Source organism: Lineus longissimus, chromosome 14 (genome assembly GCF_910592395.1).
Source record: "Lineus longissimus chromosome 14, tnLinLong1.2, whole genome shotgun sequence".
NCBI lineage: Eukaryota > Metazoa > Nemertea > Pilidiophora > Heteronemertea > Lineidae > Lineus > Lineus longissimus.
In genome coordinates this window covers 8,368,072-8,388,774 of record NC_088321.1, presented here as the reverse complement: position 1 = coordinate 8,388,774, position 20,703 = coordinate 8,368,072, and the positions used below count along the sequence as shown (strand labels likewise).

At 34.3% G+C, this 20,703-nt stretch overlaps 1 protein-coding gene across 1 annotated transcript; it reads right to left on the bottom strand.

Moving 5' to 3' along the window:
* Nucleotides 1–14,221: 14,221 nt before the first annotated feature.
* LOC135499232 (uncharacterized) lies at nucleotides 14,222–18,187 on the bottom strand. Its single transcript, XM_064789893.1, has one exon. It carries the CDS (start codon nucleotides 18,185–18,187, stop codon nucleotides 14,222–14,224), a length of 3,966 nt encoding a protein of 1,321 aa, XP_064645963.1.
* Nucleotides 18,188–20,703: the final 2,516 nt, after the last annotated feature.

The window sequence follows — 20,703 nt, the reverse complement described above, 5'->3', positions numbered from 1 at the left end:
GAAATTTTATAAACAAATCCAACTCCGAAAAAACCGGATGCACTTGTGCACCATCTGTCGGCTTTCACTGCGAGCGCCTCCCAGAATTTTTTTATGAACTAAAAAACAAGATGGAAGCCAAACTTTGACAGGTACAAATTTTTCGGTTTCTTTTGTAATATTTTACCTTCTAGAGAACGAAATTTTGGAGAATAACCATATGAAGAGAAAGAGTATATGTTTTTTCATCAAAAGATTTCGCCAGAAATTAAATGTTTTGGGCGTATCTAAGGAAAATTTAGATGGCATTCCAAGAAAAACAAAAAAAGTTACAAAAAAGTCATTTCGCATTCATTTACAGTTAAATCACACACCAGTCATCATGTCAAACTCCCAATCACACAGAGTTATTGATTAAGTTTGAAAAAATGTCGAAGCCTAGATGTCTCAATTAGTCAATAAGTGAATGTAGGCCTATCGGGGCCTATGGCCTAACTACAGAATAGCGATAGCCGGGACAGTAGCTCTGACAGTACATTATGACGATGTAGGCCTACACTCTGTTCCTCTGTACATTATGTACACCATTCCTATCATTTAGCACAGAGTGTCCCGGCTATTCTGCAGTTGCTCCGGGCCTATCCCTGTTTTATTTTTTAATCGACTGAAATTAAGGCCTAGCTAGGCTACGCCGGTTGTTAAAAATTCTGAATTTGTAATTAAATTTAACCTGTTAACTGCGTAATTAAGACACCATATGACGTCTTGGCCTAAAGACCGTGCATTGCGTAAGACGTTGTATGGCACCTATGTTTGTGATTCACCTCAGCCCAAGCAACACTCAGAAATTCGATGGGGAATCCCCTTAGAACGTCAGCGCAGTGTAGTTTGGTTTCAGAACACTACTGGCACCAGTTTTTGAGCTGAATCATGGTTTTTGAGCTTTTGAGCTGAATCATGGTTTTTGAGCTTTTGAGCTGAATCATGGTTTTTGAGCTTTTGAGCTGAATCATGGTTTTTGAGCTGAATCATGGCTACAGCATGCAAGAGGAAGCGGCTGTTAGATGAGGATGTGTAATCTAATCAATTACACGATATGACGCGAGTAGTGTATAAATGACAGTTCTAACTCACAGTCTAATCCCAGTCAAATTTATTCAGTCAAATCCCAGTATAAATTTATCTGAGTTAATTCCTAGTCTAATCTCAGTCAAATTTAATTCCTAGTCTAATTCCAGTCAATCCCCAGTCAAATTTAATTCCTAGTCTAATTTCAGTCAAGTCACTAATGTGTCCAAATTTCCTAAATTATCAAAATTTTCTAAATTGTCTAAGTTTCTAAGTTTCATAATTTTTCTAAATGTCATAATTTCCAAAAAATAAAAAAGTGAAAAACTTTTTATATAATAAATGAACACCTTTCCATCAAATGCAGAACTTGAAGCACGAGTGACAGATTATACAAAATTTAAAGATCTGCCTATCAACACATGGTATAAAATTAAATCATTTCGAACCATCACCACAAAGATAGGAGAATCAACTATCCTTGAACTAGTAGACGCAGAATCAAAAGCATATACAGTCTGGGCGACATCCATCATCAAACAAAAATTAAATCCTCACCACAATTACATAAGATTCACAGGAGTGAAAGAAACCAAACAAGGAAAGAAATTCTATGGGTTTAATCTTTTAGATTAAAATAAATTGTAAATAAAATGAAAGAAGAATGTATCAATTGGAGACATCTTCCTGATAATACTTGGTATAAAATTGAAAAGATAGAATATTCATCATCAGATAAATATGGGTTTTCAATCTTTTTAATTCCTAAATATTCAACTCTAATATATATTGTAAAATTGACAAAACGAATCAAGGATAAAATTCTCCAACTGGATGAAAAATTAGATTTGAATGATGTCTTCATCTACAAAAAAGACAATGATATCTCTCACCATTGGCTTGATTAATACTCATCCTATATCTAATACAAATTATTTTCTTGTAAATAAAATGAAAGACGTCTATGCTAAGTGGAAAAATATTCCTGATAATACCTGGTTTAAAATTGATAGATTGGACCATTTATCAATCACAGATAAATATGATTTCCTACTATGGATATACCCTAGAAATGATAAAAAAACAATGTATATTGTAAGATGTCCAAAACGAATCAAGGATAAACTTATAGACCTAGGTGATATAAGTCCTATTCTACACGATGATGTCTTCATCTACAAAAAAGACAATGATCTCTCTCAACATTGGATATTTTAAACAAATTATTTTATTGTAAATAAATGAACAAATCGGTGAAAGCTCTTATAGGTGTCCTAATCTTGTCAATGACAGGAAATGTTATTTTGACAGGAATTAATTTTGTACCAAGACATACTCCGATGATAAACATCACAGATTTTCCTATTAATGTCACGTGTCTAATGTCTCAAAAAAGAGTGTTAATTAAAAATCATATCTATGGTCGTGTGTTATAACCCATGGCTTGATATGTCTATCATTGACCTAAGGTATTATAAAGATGGCATTGTAAATCTGACTGATATAATTTTATAAGCTTTTTAGCTTATAAAATTACTCATCCGCATTACTTTTGTCTAACCTTGCTACTCACAAAGCTCGTAAGCTTTACAGCCCAAACTGATTATCTCAGATGAAGGTTAAGTCATTTCAGATTCTAAGATGAGCTCAAATTCACTCGCAGAAATAGTACCATTATCTAAATATCTGGACAGTAAATTATCAATGCCTCGTAAGCATGCTTTTTTCTCAGTTAAAATTGCTAAATGTTTTTTCTCCTTCTTCCTCAACTTAGGAACAACAATTTTTCCAACCAAGCCTAACACTGTACAAATCGCAGAAATTGGAATGCTAATGACATTACCAATCACAGATGCCGCTCCAATGGAGGCGACTGTAACACTGGTAATATACATACCAATTTCACAACCGTGTAAGATTTGACTCGCTTTTTTATAATGTTTATGACATTTTTTCCTTTTATCAATAGCTAGCTCTAATTCATTAATTTTTTCTTTAATTTTTTCAAGTCTAAATTGTTCAGCATCACAATCCATTTATTCTAATCGTAAATCAATGGAAACAGGTGTTAAAAAGTCAATAGTCTCATCATTCTGATCTTTAACCTGTACTTCAATACTAGTATGATCGTGCTTTGCGATCTTTACTTTTTGAAGAGAGGTATATTCATGAATATCACCATAATATTTACCTTTGGGAACAAATGATGTAATAAGATCACTGCGTTGTCCATTCACTAAATTTTTATGACCATCCACAATGGAACAAGAAATTCTATATTCATGATAAGGTAGAAGTTTACAAGGTGTATCACCAGTCATGTCTGAGCTGATGAAGGTAATCTCATCACGCGTCATGCCTAATATGTCACCTAGTTCTTGATGAAGAATAACTCCAAAGGGTGGATTAACTTTAATGGTTATTTTCCCTAATTCAGGACTATAGGTTAAGTCAAAGTCATCAGCATGTCCTTTTTCTTTCAATGCTTCCTTGATCGCTTTATTATAAGTAGCAGGCGTATAAAATCCATCAGGAATAACAATGATATCCTGTGCAGTATACTCATCATTAACCACTGTCGCTAAGCGTAGATGACTATTTCCCTTCTTCCTTGAAAAATTATAGTATGTCATAGGAATAATAGCTCTTTCAACCTGTACAGTGTTATACAATTGAATACTACTTGGAAGTAGCATCCTTAAAACATCATGAAATCTAACGTTCATTTATCTTAGCAGAAATTTTATGTGCTTTTTGTTTAATGGTGCCTATATTGGTTGATAATACTTGAATAATCACTAAAATAGTGACAGCGACCATAATAATCAGATGCTCTGCTAAAAATCCTACAACATTAGCGACTGCTTTTAAGAGAGTAGACACAATAGATCCTAAAATGCCAGGCAAAGCGAGTAAAGCTTTCTTTCCTAAAGAAAGTAACCACTGTTTAAATTTGATCAAACCATCAGTAATTTTACTAGGAATTCCTGGCTTACTCGGAGGTCTTATAGGTTGACTAGGCCTATTAGGTCTTCCAGGTGTATCAGGTTTAACTGACTTAGAAGGAACACTTGTTTTGAATAAAGAACCTATAGTGCTGCCAATGGCAGACAATGATATAATAACTGCAGTTACAATAGTAGCAAGTTTAAAGCCTTTCAATCTGAATAATGCTTCAAGTCTGTTTCTTAAGGATATTCTTGTATCATTGACTGTATCACGAAAATTGTAAGCTGTTTGTTTAGCTATATTCCTAGTGTCTTTTTTGAGTTGTTCAATAATTTCAACTTCTTCTTCATTAGCATTGTACAAAATTTTGTACTCTCTCTCAATTAATGGTGCACGATCCTCCATTTCAATATCCTCGCTTTGTTCCAATCTGGTTATTTTATCCATTATTCGCTTACGTATCAGTCTAAATTTTTCCCTAATACCACGTAACTTACGTCTGATGTATTCAATAGCATCATCTAATTTAGAATTATTTGTTTTCATAGGTTTGCCTGTTTCATCAAAAATATGTGTTTGAGCATTGAATACATCTTCATCTTCATCAGCACTAACAAACGATGATTCATCCGTGTCAAGATTTGTTTCTTGTTCAATATCTTCAGATGCATCCTGTACAACATTTGATTCATTTTCCACAGTAACTTTAGGATTCAGTGGATATTTTGATTTACCTAAGCCTAAATCACCATCTGGATCCATATTATCAGCATCTTGATTCAAATTTTTTCTGACAGTATCGTCAACTTTTGAAGCATCTTTAGCATTGTGTAAAATAAATTCTTTTAATTGATCCGAATTTCCAATTGTTTTATTGTAATCAGAACCACCATATTCATTGGCACGAAATAATATTTTCCCTCGGCCATCTTTAATTATCCATATTTCATTGGATCTTTCCAGGACTTTCTTTAGAAAGTCACGATCACGAGGTTTAAATCCATATTTCTTTTCCATGTGGTCAATAACCCTTTTTTTTCCCATCTCTTCTTGATGATTAAAATCATCGCCAGCTGGATCCATATTATCAGCAGCTTGATTCAATCTTTCACCTAAATCACCATCTGGATCCAGATCATTGTCGAAATTCAATTGTCTTCTACCTGTTTTTTCTCCAACATTTTCAGGCATTGGAGTATTTACATTAATTTTTCTAAAAAAGCTCATAAATTCTGCTTTCCCTTTTCCTTTTATAGAGCTAACAGTATAAGGGTCTTTATTAGTTCGTGTTAGTTTAATTCTCTCCCCTTCTATTGGGTTAAAAAATACAGTTCCGTTTGGAGTTATTGTCAGTTTGCTACGTAATTCATTTCTATTATCATTTCTTAAATATAATTCATTTTTTTCCATATATTTGTTGATAAATTTATCTTTTCTGTCAATCATGATCTCTTTGTCCATTATACTAATACTTGGACGATTTGGACGACTTTCAGCCATTTCTTCCTCTATCTGTTGCTCTTCCACATTCTCCATATCATCTTCATCATCACCTTGTTCATAGACTGGATTGTCAAATTTCATATCAATGTCTTCACCACCTTCAGCCATTTATTTTAAATAAATTTTGACAAAACAGCTGATCCAATCACACTCCCTGCAATATAGGCTTGTTCATAATTTTTCTGAGAAGCACTAGGTTTATAGTTTAAAGTTGGCTTAGGATTCAAACTGTCATAATAGCGAATAGAATCTTTCATGTCCATGATGTCTGATTGTGCCTGATGTTTTTTCTGTCGTTGCTCTGCTAGGAAATCAAGATGTTTAATTCTATTGTGAGACCACGTTGCTGATTCCTTTTGTAATTTTTCATTTGCTAAATCGTGTCTTTTACGCTCCTCTGCAGCATTTTTTGCATCAAAGGCGTGAAACATGGCATTACCTCCAACAAAAGCAGTCGCATTAGCTACTGCTCCAAAAATCGTTGTTAAAATCATACCAGCCATTTATTTTTAAAAAATAATGTCAATATTTAACTATGTCAAAAATGGCATAGTTAAAATTAATCAAGAGCTACCAAATTGGTAGCTCTGTTGCCATTAAGGGGTCGCTCCCTTGCTAATTAGTAATATTCTTTGGCAGTCCTTGCTTTTCCAAATAGCCTTTCGTAATAATAGCAAGTGACACCGCTCCAGTGAGCTTCACTGCTTCCATCATATCAGGTTTACTAGGGTCGCCAATATTTGACTTGAGTAGCTTTTTAGCAGCCATGCCATAGCCCACAACAAGTGCGGCAAAAACTGCCGAATGGTAAATGGTGTTTCCAATATTTTTAGTGTCGATCACAGTGCTCATTTATTTATAGTAAAATTTTTTTGAAAAAATGATGTGCCATTTTTGACACATCATGATGGCACAACTAATGCATTAAGTCTATCAGTAATAAAGGTGCATTTCGGGCTCCATTTTTTATGTTCTGTAGAAATTACATCTTCTTTAGTCCAATTACATAAAGCAATTTTACATCTACAGCATGTTACACTATCTCTTTCACCATTATAAAAAAATCCATAATAAGCCATCTCATACTTATTTTTATGTTCGACTGGCCAATGTATAAAAGTTTTTAATCTTGTGTCAAAATCATTATATGTCAGATAATTATTTCCACATACATCCATAATTTATTATAAACTTAAATCAGATTTTTGTTTAGGTTTAACATCATGTAATTTTTTTTCAATATTGACAGAAGGTGGTGACTTGGAATAGAACCAAACAAAACCTGCTAAAGTGATGCCACCTATCACTAGTAAAGGATAAGGCACATCATAATGTTGCTTAATGTCATCCTCTGTTTTACTTTTTTTCTTCCCTTTATTCAACTGACCTAATTTTTTACCCCATTCAACTCTCTTAGGATTCTTTGGCTTTTCAGTTGTTGTAATGTCAGTTGTTGTGTCTTCACTCATTTATTTTATAAAAAAAAGTAGCGACTATTATTATGACTATTAGCTACTATTATTATGACTATTAGCGACTATTATTATGACTATTATTATGACTATTATTATGATTTAAAATGTGGTGATAGTTGATTTAAAATGTGGTGATAGTTGATTTAAAATGTGGTGATAGTTGATTTAAAATGTGGTGATAGTTGATTTAAAATGTGGTGATAGTTGATTTAAAATGTGGGTTAATAAAAATTATGTTGTCATAAATAAAACATGTTTGTAACATTAAAACCAAATGTTAGATTTGACAACTTTGAAGAAATATATGACAAAGTGGTTGATGTATTAGAAGATGCAAGACACTACCAACATGACATGTCATGTGTGCCCTATAATTTGCGAGAGCATCTTAAAATAGCTAGAAAATATGTCATGTTATATTGTAATCATTGGATATGTCAAGGCTGTTATTCCACCGATTGTACACTATTAGAGAATGAAGTCGTGTGTAATGATTGTGGTGATATAGATGGTGCTTTTGTTGGACCATATAATGAGAGTCCCTATTTGTGGACCAATGCTATTCAAAGAACCTATATAGCTGGTTCACATTATGGGATGGAAAAAACGCATACCTATGTGATATCTAAATTTCAAAAATTTAAAGAATTTGCACAAGATGAACCATTGTTCAAGAACGTGGACAATCATATCATTGCTAAAGATGTGAAAAGGTTAGAAGACCTGTTTGAAAAGAATAAAGACAAGTTGAATAGAAAGTCCTTCTTTTTAGCTCACCTCTTAGCAGAGGTGAGCTTATCCCATACCGTGGCGTCCGTCGTCCGTCGTCGTCGTCGTCGTCGTCGTCGTCGTCGTCGTCGTCGTCGTCCGTCGTCGTCCGTCGTCCGTTAGCAGGGCACGTTTCGTAACTGTTAGAGCTATTGAGTTGAAACTTGGTACACATGTACCCTTATGTAATGACACCTTGGAGACCAAGTTTCGGTCCGATTCGTTTCATGGTTTGGCCACCAGGGGGCCAAACGTTAAAAGTGAAAATATGCAATATCTCCCTTAATAGTAGTCGGGAAATTTTGAAAAAAATATGGTAGGTACTTCTAGCAAAGGTGCATCATATATCCTCCGGGTTTTTGATTTGACCTCCTTTTCAAGGTCACAGAGGTCAAATGGTGTAAATTGGCCGTTAGGATGTAACAATGGCACGTTTCTAAACTGCAATGACTATTGATACCAAATTTGGTACACATTTACCCCTGAGTCAGGTGATCTCAGGGACCGAAGTTTGGTCCAATATGATTCACCACTTGACCACCAGGGGGCAAAATCCAAAAACCTTAAAAATGTGATTATTCCTTAACTTCTTGCCCGATTGCCACCAATTTGATATCATGGGTACATCTAACCACCATACAGTATATGTCACACAGGTTTTTAATTTGACCTTCTTGTCAAGGTCACAGAGGTCAAATGCCGTCAGGCCGTAACTATGGCACGTTTCTTAACTGCAATGACTATTGATCACAAATTAAGTACACATGTACCCCTTGGTCAGGTGATCTCAGGTGATCTCAGGTACCGAAGTTTGGTGCAATCTGATTTGCCGTTTGGCCTCCCGGGAGGGGGCCAAATCCTAAATTCTTCAAAATGCCATTATTCCTAGTAATGACTTGCCCGATTGACACCAATTTTATATCATAGGTACATCTAATTCTAACAACCATTCAATGTGTCACCCGGGTCTTCTTTGATTTGACCTACTTTTCAAGGTCACAGAGGTCGAATGTACTGTAAATTGGCCATTTTGGGGAAATTGTAATTGCTTGGACCTACATCAAACCTAACACTACATGACACAATACCATGCTCTTTATCCATCTTTCCTCCACATGAGGTGAGCACAATGGCCCTGGCCATTTCATTTAACAAACATATTTTGAGAAAATTAAATGAACACTATCTTTTAGCACCAGCAAGTATCACTATAAAGATGAGAAAAGAGTTGAAAAAAGTGGACAAGCAAGCAGCTGCAGCTGCGAGTGTCCTCACATCTTCTTTAGAAAAGGTGTATGACGATTTTAAAACATTACAATGGCCTTAGATTTTATACAGTTAGACTCTATAAAATTTTTAGGCCTACTCGCATGTATCCTTTGCTTCGCTTTTTTCAATGGCAGTTTCAGCTGTATTGACCACAATTGTACCTGCAGCTAAAAGTGTGGGGTTCATATAGTGACCCAGTTGTTTTTTAATTTCATGGTTGACGATGACATTGTCATTTAATTTATCATGTAATTTTTTTTGATCCAACTTTGGAAATACCATTTTTACTGCTTGAGTATAACCGAAGAGTAAGTTAGACACGACATCGTCAGCAATCTGAGTATTATATTTAATCTTATACTCATTATATAATTTTTCCAAATTTTTTTGTGAGGCTTTTTTAATCGTAGCCTCAGATGATTTTATGCCTAGTTTACTGAGTAAGCCTGATTGATAGTGTGACAGTAATTCACTTCGCATTGTGTCTACAGATTCTTCTTCCACACTAGTTTCCATTTATTTACAATAAAAAATACTTCTACGAGCGTAGCGAGTAATCAAAAGGCATCGTTCTGCGCAGTATAAGCTTCTTTCCTGCATCAATCTGTGCCATTAAAATGTCTTTTTCGCTTTGTGGAATACAGCGATTTTCTTTGAAGATTTGATCCATAGAGAGTTGATCATTCATGGTGTGAATCACCATATGTTTACAATTTTCTCTAAAATCTTTTACAACTGCATTATATTTTTGAGTCAAAAGCCACACAGAAATGCCATAATGTCTTCCTGAGAAAGCTAGTTCAGTCAATTTTGTACACTTATTCTTTGATTCCCAGAGGTTCGCACAATCATCAATGATAAATAATGTGTGATGATCTTGACTTTTTAAATTGTCAATCGCATCTTCTAAACAACTATTTAAATCTGTCAGTACTAATTTTGGAGGATAAACAATGACACCTTTATCTTGTGTCATCCATGCTCTATCTTGGTGAGTTTTATTCATGTCAATCGTAGGACAAAATAGCACAATATCATCAAATTTTTTACGAAATTCTTTTTCAAGTAAATCTAGTATAAAGTAGGTCTTGCCACAATCAGTCATGCCTACGATTAACATATTGAAAGGTGGATCACAATAAAATTCACTCATCATACTCATTTATTTTTAACATTTTGAAGATGTCTTCAAATTTGAAGACACATGTGACAACTAGTGCAAAATGCCCTTTACGCGTTTATTCTCAAGTCCTACTAATCCATCAGCGACAATATAGACTAGCATGTCATATTCTGTTTCAGTACTTCTGGTCAGTTCAAGCTGTAAACCATGTTTAATATTGCTCATGGCAGTGCCAGATCCATGTAAATAGTTATCCTCTGTACTTCTCAGATCAATCCACAGAGCATATTTATGATTTTCATAGAATTTTTCGACATCCATCATGCAGTCTTCAGTTTGCTTAAGATCTTCTGACATATAAAGTCGTTTGACTTCATCAAATTGATTATAGGCTTTCATGCCTGACTTGTATATACAGTGAGAAATTCCTTCTGAAGTAATGGTCACATTAGTGATGTCTGGATTTTGAAAACTTGTATTTTCGGCATCATACTCAGCGTAATTTTTCTGGAAAAATATTAGAATACCCTTTGTAGAAGCACGATTGACATCTACATTGACATTCATGCGCTTATTCTTTCCAATGGAGTCTGTTCTTAAAAGATGCACGTCTTCATATCTAAATCTAGTATCAGCATAAATTGCTTCGATTTCCTCACTAAGTTCTGTGGAAAAGACTGTTTCATACTCAAGTTGAATATCTTTCACAGCATATGTTTTTGATGTTGCAGTTCCTGTCACAACATATTTTGCATCATTGAATTTGATGTTATATTCAATGGATTCTAAAATAGCTGATGGGTAAAAAGGTAGATGATCATCAAACAGTTCTGACTCAATAGGAATACAATATCTGTCACCAAATGCTGTTTTAAGTGCATCTTTTCGTTGCTCCTTGTCAATACCTTGCTGAACACGATTTTTCCTTTGTTTTTCTGTCAACCAAAAGTCCTTGAACGTAGTGTAGATGTAAGATTTGTCCACTTCACTCATTGTTTTTCCACCCAATTTAGTCGTAATTCTTTCTACAATATTTCTACCTACATTAGCCACAAATCCAGCTGCTGCAGCATTGGCTGCATTACTTGCTTTTGATGAGGTAGAAAGTTTAAATGTAAGTTTCAAACTTTTAGGAACAATCACTTGTCCTTTTTCAAGCTGAGGAATTTTCACATAAAGTGTTTCTCCAGGATTTACAGAATTAGGATTGTGAGTAATGACTTCATAATTTCTTTTAGCTTTTAGCCCCTTGGGTACTTTGTTTGATCTATAAGGATCAAGATATTTACCAAACGATGTGTCCATTTATTTATAGTAAAAATTTTTATAAAATAAAATGAGTAATTTATATTCTAACTTTGATCAAATTCAAGATATGGAAGACAAGTTCAATGCAGACATCCTCAAGGTTAAAGATAGATTTAATTTGTGGGATTATGAGATTGACAAAGTACTAGTTGAAATTAAAGAAGAAATCCTCAAGGTTAAAAACAGTTCGTGGGGTGCAGACGTTATAACAGCGAGTAAAGTCAACACTAAAGTGGATCAACTTGAGATATCAGTGAATGACAGTTTCATCAAATTAGAAACATGGTGGGCTATCGTTGGAACTTATTTAGACTATATGGTCACTCGTAGAAGATGGAAAAATGTGCCAAAAGAGCTGAAAGAACTTCCTTCATTGCAAATTGAGTAAGCTGTTTATAGTGTGATTTTACATTATAAACATGTTACTTCTTTCTCAACCGTGAGTCAATAATGTTTTCTTTATCAAGTCCTTCTTTGTGTTTAATTGTTGACTCAATTTTAGCTTCTTTATCTGCTTTCTCAACCTCTGAAGAATCAGCTTCTTCATCAATTGTAGCTAGCACTTGCTGCAAAGCATCAAGTCTAACTCTTTCATCATTATTTAAGATAGCATGAACACCTTCAATATGTTTGATAGTGTAAGTTCTATTGCTCCAAATCTGTTTGTAACCTTTTGTAAATAGTGGTCTCTTCAATTTTTTTCTAACTAATTCTCCAATGTTAAACTTGTGTACAACGGGCATAGATTTTTCTACATTTAATTCAACTAATTCAGTAGCATGAAGGTTAGCTTCATTTGGACTATAGTCTAAAATGCCAGAATGAGGTCTTTCATTGTATGCACTAATGTAATCTTGCAAATGATCAACCCATTTGACTGTATTTTTCTCTGTGAAATCTTTGAAGACCATTTCTTTAATAGTTCTACTCAATCTATCAATTAAGCCTAATGCATGATGATCACCAATATCCACTGTTCCATGTCTAATGTTTAACTCCTTGAATAAATCTTGAAGTGGTTTGTTTAAAAATTCATTGCCTGAATCTGTAATAATAAGTGTAATACTAGAAGTATCATTATAAATTTTTTCAAAGCCATTTTTCACTTCAAACTTTGTCTTATTTTTTAATGCTTCAGCATAAGCTTTTCTTGTAAATGTATCAATAGCAAGTAAAATCCATTTGTACCCTTTATTTTGCCTTGAGTAATTACTCATGTCCAACAAATCCATGAACCAAAGAGCATTTTCACGATAAGCTATAATGTGACCTTGGATTTTATTGGACTGCTTTTTGTGAAGCTGATAGCTTTTGTGAGATTTTACAAATTGATCAATGTCATCAAATTTTATACTAGGATCCTTCTTTTTCATGATTTTATAAAATTTTAAAGCAGAAGGATATTTGTAACTTGCATATGCTTCTTGCATTTATTTTAAAGAATAGTTTGAACTAAAAAACCTACAACAATTAACCCTATTGTAAAAGGTAAATGACTCGCTTCATTCATCAAATTTGATGAATTAGTTTGTGGTTGTTCGGTTGTCAAATTTGACAACCGAGTCACTCTCGCTGCGCTCGTCGCTTGTCGCTTTTTTCTGACATTGATTTGTGGATTAATGCCAAATGTTGTATTTTCTGTAGCGGTTAACAGAGAGTTATTATAACCCTCAATGGTGCCAATATGTAATCGCATATGACTAGGCACAAGTTGTAATCCTAACCCAACGGCAAAATCTAGTCGTGAACCTGCTTTTTCTAAAGCATAGGCATACGCCTGTTTTGAGTGAATGAGTATACTCGCTGACTGAAATGTCTTGATAGAATCGACTAATGTTTGACCTTGAATCGCATCTTCCACTAAGATGCTAAATTGCTTTTGTGTGTCCAATGAATCAAGAATATCTTGCATAATCATGGTTTGTGAACCTAGAATACAATAAACATAGGTTCGAATGGATTCATTGATGCGACTCATGCCCGCTTTAGTCAATCCTTGACTGTCTAGGGCGATAAAATTTGTCCAATCGTCTGAGTAAATGAACGATAAAGTGTCAATATAAAGTCTATGATGGTCTGCATAGACATATCCTTTTTTATCGGCATTAAACGGAAACTTACTAGGATCATTCAAATAATAGTTGCCATTGTCCATGACAATGTCTAATGCTTGTATTTTACCTTTGTGAAAATAGTTGAAGTCAACAGAGCCAAATTCAAGTTTCAAATTTTCATAAGCTTGTTTATTGTACGGATTTTTTAATGCATTAAAGTCAGGATTGTCTGGCAAAGGAACTTTAAGCTGGTGTAATATCTTTCTGATGGTAAAATAGACATGGAATCTAAAAATACTTTGAACTAAAGGATCAGCATGATTAATATGATTATGCCATGACAATCCTGAACCTGATGTCGCACACCATAATGCAAATTTAAATTGGTTTTCCCAGTTATCCATGGTCGCATGTTTAATATACTCTTTTACTTGAGCATAGGTGGTAAATTGTCTTGGAGTCACCTTATCCGGAAAAATATCAATGGTATTGAAGTAAAAAAATTCAGTGGGCGTGACATAGATTTTTTGATGGATGAAAGGACTCTTTTTCAACGCATTATTTTTATACTTGAGAGGATAGCTGACATTTGGGTTAAATTTAAGATAGTTAGGAAATGTCATTTATTTTAAATAAATTTTTCCATGTGTGCCAAAAATGGCACACTATTTTGCTAGGCCTCAAGACCTCAAGGCCTCAAGGGCTACCAAATTGGTAGCCCTTGTTTAATGTTTAAAACCTAGAGCTTTCGTGGAGATGCCATCTTCTAATATGGTACGTTTATCATCATTCGCATTCAACGCTACTTTGCTCACTTTCTCAGTATACAATTGATGATGTCTTGATCGAAACACATTCATGCTTTTTTCAATTGGTATTTTTTCCAATAGTACTGTCTTATAGTCTTCAAAGGAAATCTCATTTTTAACAACGCTCTTCTTCACACCTTTACACTTCTTCACCGCTTCATCTTGGTCCGTTGTATAGGCATACAACTTAGACCTCAAAGCGATAAATTCAGTGATTCTGTGACCAGCTTCTTCATCCTTCATTTTGCCAAGGACTTTTTTGTTTGTTTCATCAAACATGGGATGATCTTTTGGAAAATTGGAAAAGTCATATAAATGTGCATCTTGTTTCATATCCTTGTCAATATCAGGTGTTTCAATATGATAGACTAAAGAATCTGTATCTGTGTACAACAGTTGTGCTTTCTCACCATACTTTTTTAACATATGATTATAGTGAAAATTATACATATGTATTTTTGAAAGATCAAGAATCGCTTGACCCATAAAGATGGGTTTATTCAAACACACTTCTGATTTTTGAGATTCTACCATGATTAAATTTTCACCAAATATTTTACTGGACCTGAAATTGTTCGAATTGACACATTTTCGAAGCTGAGGGACATTAGTCGTCAGCTTTATATTTTTTCTATCTCTGACATTTTCCATTGTTTTTCCAAAACATGAATTGTTCATGAGTTTGAAGAAATCCTTTTCAAAGTCATTTTTCGCTTTGGCTCGTTGACTCGTGTTTAAGTCAATGTACTCTTTTAAAAAGTATGATTCTGTATAGCTTATACCTCTGTGAATCTTAGTCAATTTTAAACCTTGGCTCAGATAGAATTTTAATGCTTTGTGATGAACAACATATTTTTTCTTGTTGTGTAAATTAAGCATCAACTTACCATTGATATGTTCGTGTAATTCTTGAGGATATTCTAAGTCTACTTCTAAATTACATGGAATTTTCTTCCAATTTTTTAATTCTGATGGTGTCATCCATTTAAAATTACTTTGTGGTAATTTTTCACTCATGGCTATGCCATATAAATTATTCGCATCAAGATCAGCGATATAACTGATAGGCTTTTCTGGATCAAAATCTGTCACATCAGGATTATTCGCTTTTGCATATCTGTGACTTGCTTGACAGATGCCTCCTCTAATGCCAGATTCAAAGAAAAGGTGCATGTCAGCATCTGTTAACAATTCAATATTAACATCTGTTTTTTTCAGCGTCGCTTGCCAAGATAGACCTGAGGCTGAGTAAGTCCACACTGGGTCTATATTATAAATGGTCATGCATGTCTGTCTGAAATTTTCTAATATGTCTGCTAGTAAAAGAACATCTGTTTTGAGGTATAAATTGTGATAATCTCTAAAGGTTTTACAACCAAATGTTTTCCACACATGTTGTGCATGATTATAGTCTTCTTGCGAAATGTGTGTCGCGTTGAGGGCTGAGCTAAAGGCTTGGATAGGAGGTAATGCTGTTTCTTCAAATTTATGGTATGAATCTACCCATTCATAAGGATAGATGCCTTTTTGCGTGACGAGATTGAATTGTTCTTCTTTGAAATAGTGTGAAAGATGTTTCTTTTCATCATTAGGGAGATTCTTAGCTAAATTTGCTAGTGATGACTGCATAAGTCGATAAGAATCAAGAAATCGGATGGACAGTGTTTTATGCTCATCGATGTGTAATTCCTTGGAAAATGATATATAATTTTCAGAATTTTTCGCGATGACAGTCAGTCTTCCTTTCAGATTTTTCACGAATAAATGTGCATCATAACCTGAAAGATTATGAAAGTATACTGGTATGAAGTTTGGAGCTTGTAATTGAAGGTTACACTTATTACAAGCTGGCCCTCTGTATTTGCCTGTGAAATGATTGTGATCACGAACTTTATGATTTTCTTCTGTGAACACCTTGTGACAGACATAACATGTTTTAGCTGTCTTGTGCTTCACCTTTTCTTCTTTGGTTAAAGCTAACATAGCTTTAGGATTGGTGAAATGCTTGTCATAAATGTCATACACAGCTTTTTCAATCTCTTCACAGAATCTTTCTCCGATATCTTCATCAGAATGGTGGACACTAAATTCTACGAATAGATTGTCAGCCTGAATTTGATGTGTGTCATAACATATGTAGAAACTGAATGAGTTAGGAATATGTTCTTGAATTTGAACAGTCTTTTCTCCTAATTGTTGATCAATTGTTTTCAACGATGATTCAAAGTCTGCGACGATCATCACAGGATGCTTTTGCTCAAATTTTTTCTGTTTAAATTCCATGATCTTTTCATGCTCCTTAGGCATACTCACTCTGACACATTCAAACGTTTTACAATTCTCACTATGTTGGTTGTATCTTTCATTGAGAAGGTTACTATTTGATGCTGATATCACTTTCATGCATCTGAAGCATATTTTCACCTGTCCATCATGCTTAGAATGTGAGGCAGATATAAGTCTTGAAAAAGTTCTAATCCACGCATAGTGGTAGTTAGCATTATCTTTCACATCTTCTATTTTTTCATTATCTGGAATATCGTTCTCATCTTTATAGTACAGAAGATTGATTGGATTTTCTATATTTCTCTCAGAGAGTCTGACTGGTGAAATGGGGTAGATAAGACCCTTCTCTTTCTGCTTTGGAATAAATGTAAAGACATTGACTGCTAAATCAGGGTTATTCTTTTCAAATGTATCCATATCCTTGATTTTGACAGGATAGTCTAGGTCTTTGAACATGTGGTCAAAGTCAGGTTTATTGTAATTTGAAACACGTTCTGTGTTTTTCTCTAAGTTTAATAATGCTGCTTCTACTGAATATCTGAAGCATTTTTGATCATCATTTTGGACATTGATGACTGCTCGTTTCTTTTGAATATGTGATGGTAATGGAATATAGCTTGATCCTGACAGAGGTGTGTAATTGATGGTATGTAGTTCCATCTTGATGACTTCTAGAAATTTCCAACCTGAACCTTTGTTCACTAGGTTTTCCAATTCATTGAGAAAGTCTTCAATCATCTTGGAATAATCTAGTTCTTGACTCACATAAAGTGTGTGCCTAGAACGCAGTTGAAATTCTTTTAATTCATTCTTCCTCTTCATAAGAATAGTGAGGACTAGATTAATTTTTAATCCTTCCTTATTTTCAGCTTTCAATTTATCTTGAAGAGATGATTTAATTTTATTGAGATAGTTTTCAATGTCAATATGAGGCAAGCCTTCCAATTGAAAATGATTGGCAAATCCTCTGAAAGCTGAGTTTTTTTTAAATGTTTTAATTTTTTGAAATTTTTCAATCAGGTCTTGAATGACTTTCTTAGTCATGGAACTTTTGACATTAATATCAAGTTCCTTAGCTTGTTTGAAAAGATCTGATTTTAAAATACGTTTGACTGGTTCTTTGGTCAGAAGCTCTTTCAGTTTCTTAATATTGAGATTCTGAAAATTTTTGTGACCCAATTCTTTTACTTTTTCTAACAATGGTTTTCTAATTGATATTTTTGACTTTACAGGTTTAGGTTTAATGTTGGTGAGATTTTCTTTTTGGATTTTCTCTTTGATGATTTGTTCTAGCTGCTCCTTTTTAAATTTTCTAGGATTTAACCCTAGTCGTTGAGCTAAAACTCGTTTTTCAATTTGTGACAAGTCAGTTATTGGCTTGTCAATTTTCACTTCGATGTCGTTGAAACTGTTGGGGATCTGTTCAAGTCCCTCAAGTAACTTTGCTCTTGATAGACTTCCATAATTTTTTAGCTTATGTCTATAAGCTAAAATTTTTAGCTCATCAGTCGATAACAAATCTTGAACATTTGACGATGTAAACATGTCTTTATTTATAGGAAAATTTTTTAATTTTTTCGTTGATGCTCGCTCCATTTTCAATAAAATAATTTCTATTAAATATACGTTTGGGGGATTCCCCTTTTTTTTAGTTTCGGTTTCAATAACTCATTTTATAATCATAAATGATTATAAAAAAAGACATGTTACTAATAGAGGAGCTATCAACGAACGAGATAAAAATTCTAACATATAGACATAAGATAAAGAATTACGGATCTCTTTCAAGGTGAAATTTAAAATTCTAGTTAATCCTCAATTGAGCGAAAAAATAGAACTTAGGGCTCACCACCGCCCATGAGAATTATAGAATTATCATGGATGGAGTCTTCTTTTATTATAGAAAAAGTTTTTCAATTTTCTTCTAATTCTAAAAATTCAGAAGCTAGTGACACATTTTGATAGTATAATTTGTAGTTATTTTTCTTACCTTTTTTCCAGTTTTCCTCCTTAGTAATAGGTCTCAAATTACGCCAGTTCCAACAAAGCTTAAGTTCTTCTTCAACAGTATGGTCAAAATGTGATTGTGGAATAATATGATCAATATGCCAATAATCTCCATGATTATTCCATGTCATATTTTCATCAAATTGAAACTCAAACCACTTGTACAAGACATCAAGGGAACAATCAAGATATTTTTCAAGATAAGATTTCTGTTGTTTATGTCTAATACAATCATTCAACCTCCAAGTTAAATTACATGATTTTTTAAAAGATGGATTATTTGACCTTTTGTGAATTCTATAGTTTGTTTTATATTTGTTTGTACATGATTTACATTTATAGGTTCTTCCAAATTGATATTGTTTATTCTTTTCAAAATCATTCAATAATTTCTCTTGAGAACACTTTGTACACTCTCTAACAAGAGATTCCATTTACCATAAAATAATTTTGATTAGATATAGGATGAGTATAACATTAGTCCTTTTTTGAACATTTGAACATTATGAAACTTAGACAATTTAGAAATACCAAGTTTAAACAAATTTGTACTCATAATACTAGGGCAGAGACGTGTATTCATCCACAAACGGAAGTGTGCACAGTTACATAGAGCTTATTAAAATGTCAGGCTGGGATGGACCAAAGTGGAATTAATTCTCAATCTGTGGTTGATTCTTAATCTACAGCGTCAGGCCATCACAGAAATATGCTTTTTGATAATATATTTAAGAAAATGTGGTCTCACTGGTCAGTTTAAAACTTGTATTTTGACAGGGCCATATCAATGCGTCAGTGACGTTTTGATGGATATGGTGTACGGAAATCATTTTTTCGCAGGCAATCGGTATTGGATTGTTTTGAAACTTTATTATACTATAGCAAAGGGTTCTTCTTGACACATATAAAATTTTGTGCAGATTGATTGGTCCAAGGTGTACTTTTTAGCTCACCTCTTAGCAGAGGTGAGCTTATCCCATACCGTGGCGTCCGTCGTCCGTCGTCGTCGTCGTCGTCGTCGTCGTCGTCGTCGTCGTCGTCCGTCGTCCGTTAGCAGGGCACGTTTCGTAACTGTTAGAGCTATTGAGTTGAAACTTGGTACACATGTACCCTTATGTAATGACACTTGGGAGACCAAGTTTCGGTCCGATTCGTTTCATGGTTTGGCCACCAGGGGGCCAAACGTTAAAAGTGAAAATATGCAATATCTCCCTTAATAGTAGTCGGGAAATTTTGAAAAAAATATGGTAGGTACTTCTAGCAAAGGTGCATCATATATCCTCCGGGTTTTTGATTTGACCTCCTTTTCAAGGTCACAGAGGTCAAATGGTGTAAATTGGCCGTTAGGATGTGACGATGGCACGTTTCTAAACTGCAATGACTATTGATACCAAATTTGGTACACATTTACCCCTTAGTCAGCTGATCTCAGGGACCGAAGTTTGGTCCAATATGATTCACCACTTGACCACCAGGGGGCAAAATCCAAAAGCCTTAAAAATGTGATTATTCCTTAACTTCTTGCCCGATTGCCACCAATTTGATATCATGGGTACATCTAACCACCATACAGTATATGTCACACAGGTTTTTAATTTGACCTTCTTGTCAAGGTCACAGAGGTCAAATGGCGTAAATTCGCGGTCAGGCCGTAACTATGGCACGTTTCTTCACTGCAATGACTATTGATCACAAATTAAGTACACATGTACCCCTTGGTCAGGTGATCTCAGGTATCGAAGTTTGGTGCGATCTGATTTGCCGTTTGGCCTCCAGGGAGGGGGCCAAATCCTAAATTCTTCAAAATGCCATTATTCCTAGTAATGACTTGCCCGATTGGCACCAATTTTATATCATAGGTACATCTTATTCTAACAACCATTCAATGTGTCACCCGGGTCTTCTTTGATTTGACCTACTTTTCAAGGTCACAGAGGTCGAATGTACTGTATTGGCCATTTTGGGGAAATTGTAATTGCTTGGACCTACATCAAACCTAACACTACATGACACAAGACCATGCTCTTTATCCATCTTTCCTCCAAATGAGGTGAGCACAATGGCCCTGGCCATTTCATTTTACCAAAACTTATGAACAACAATGT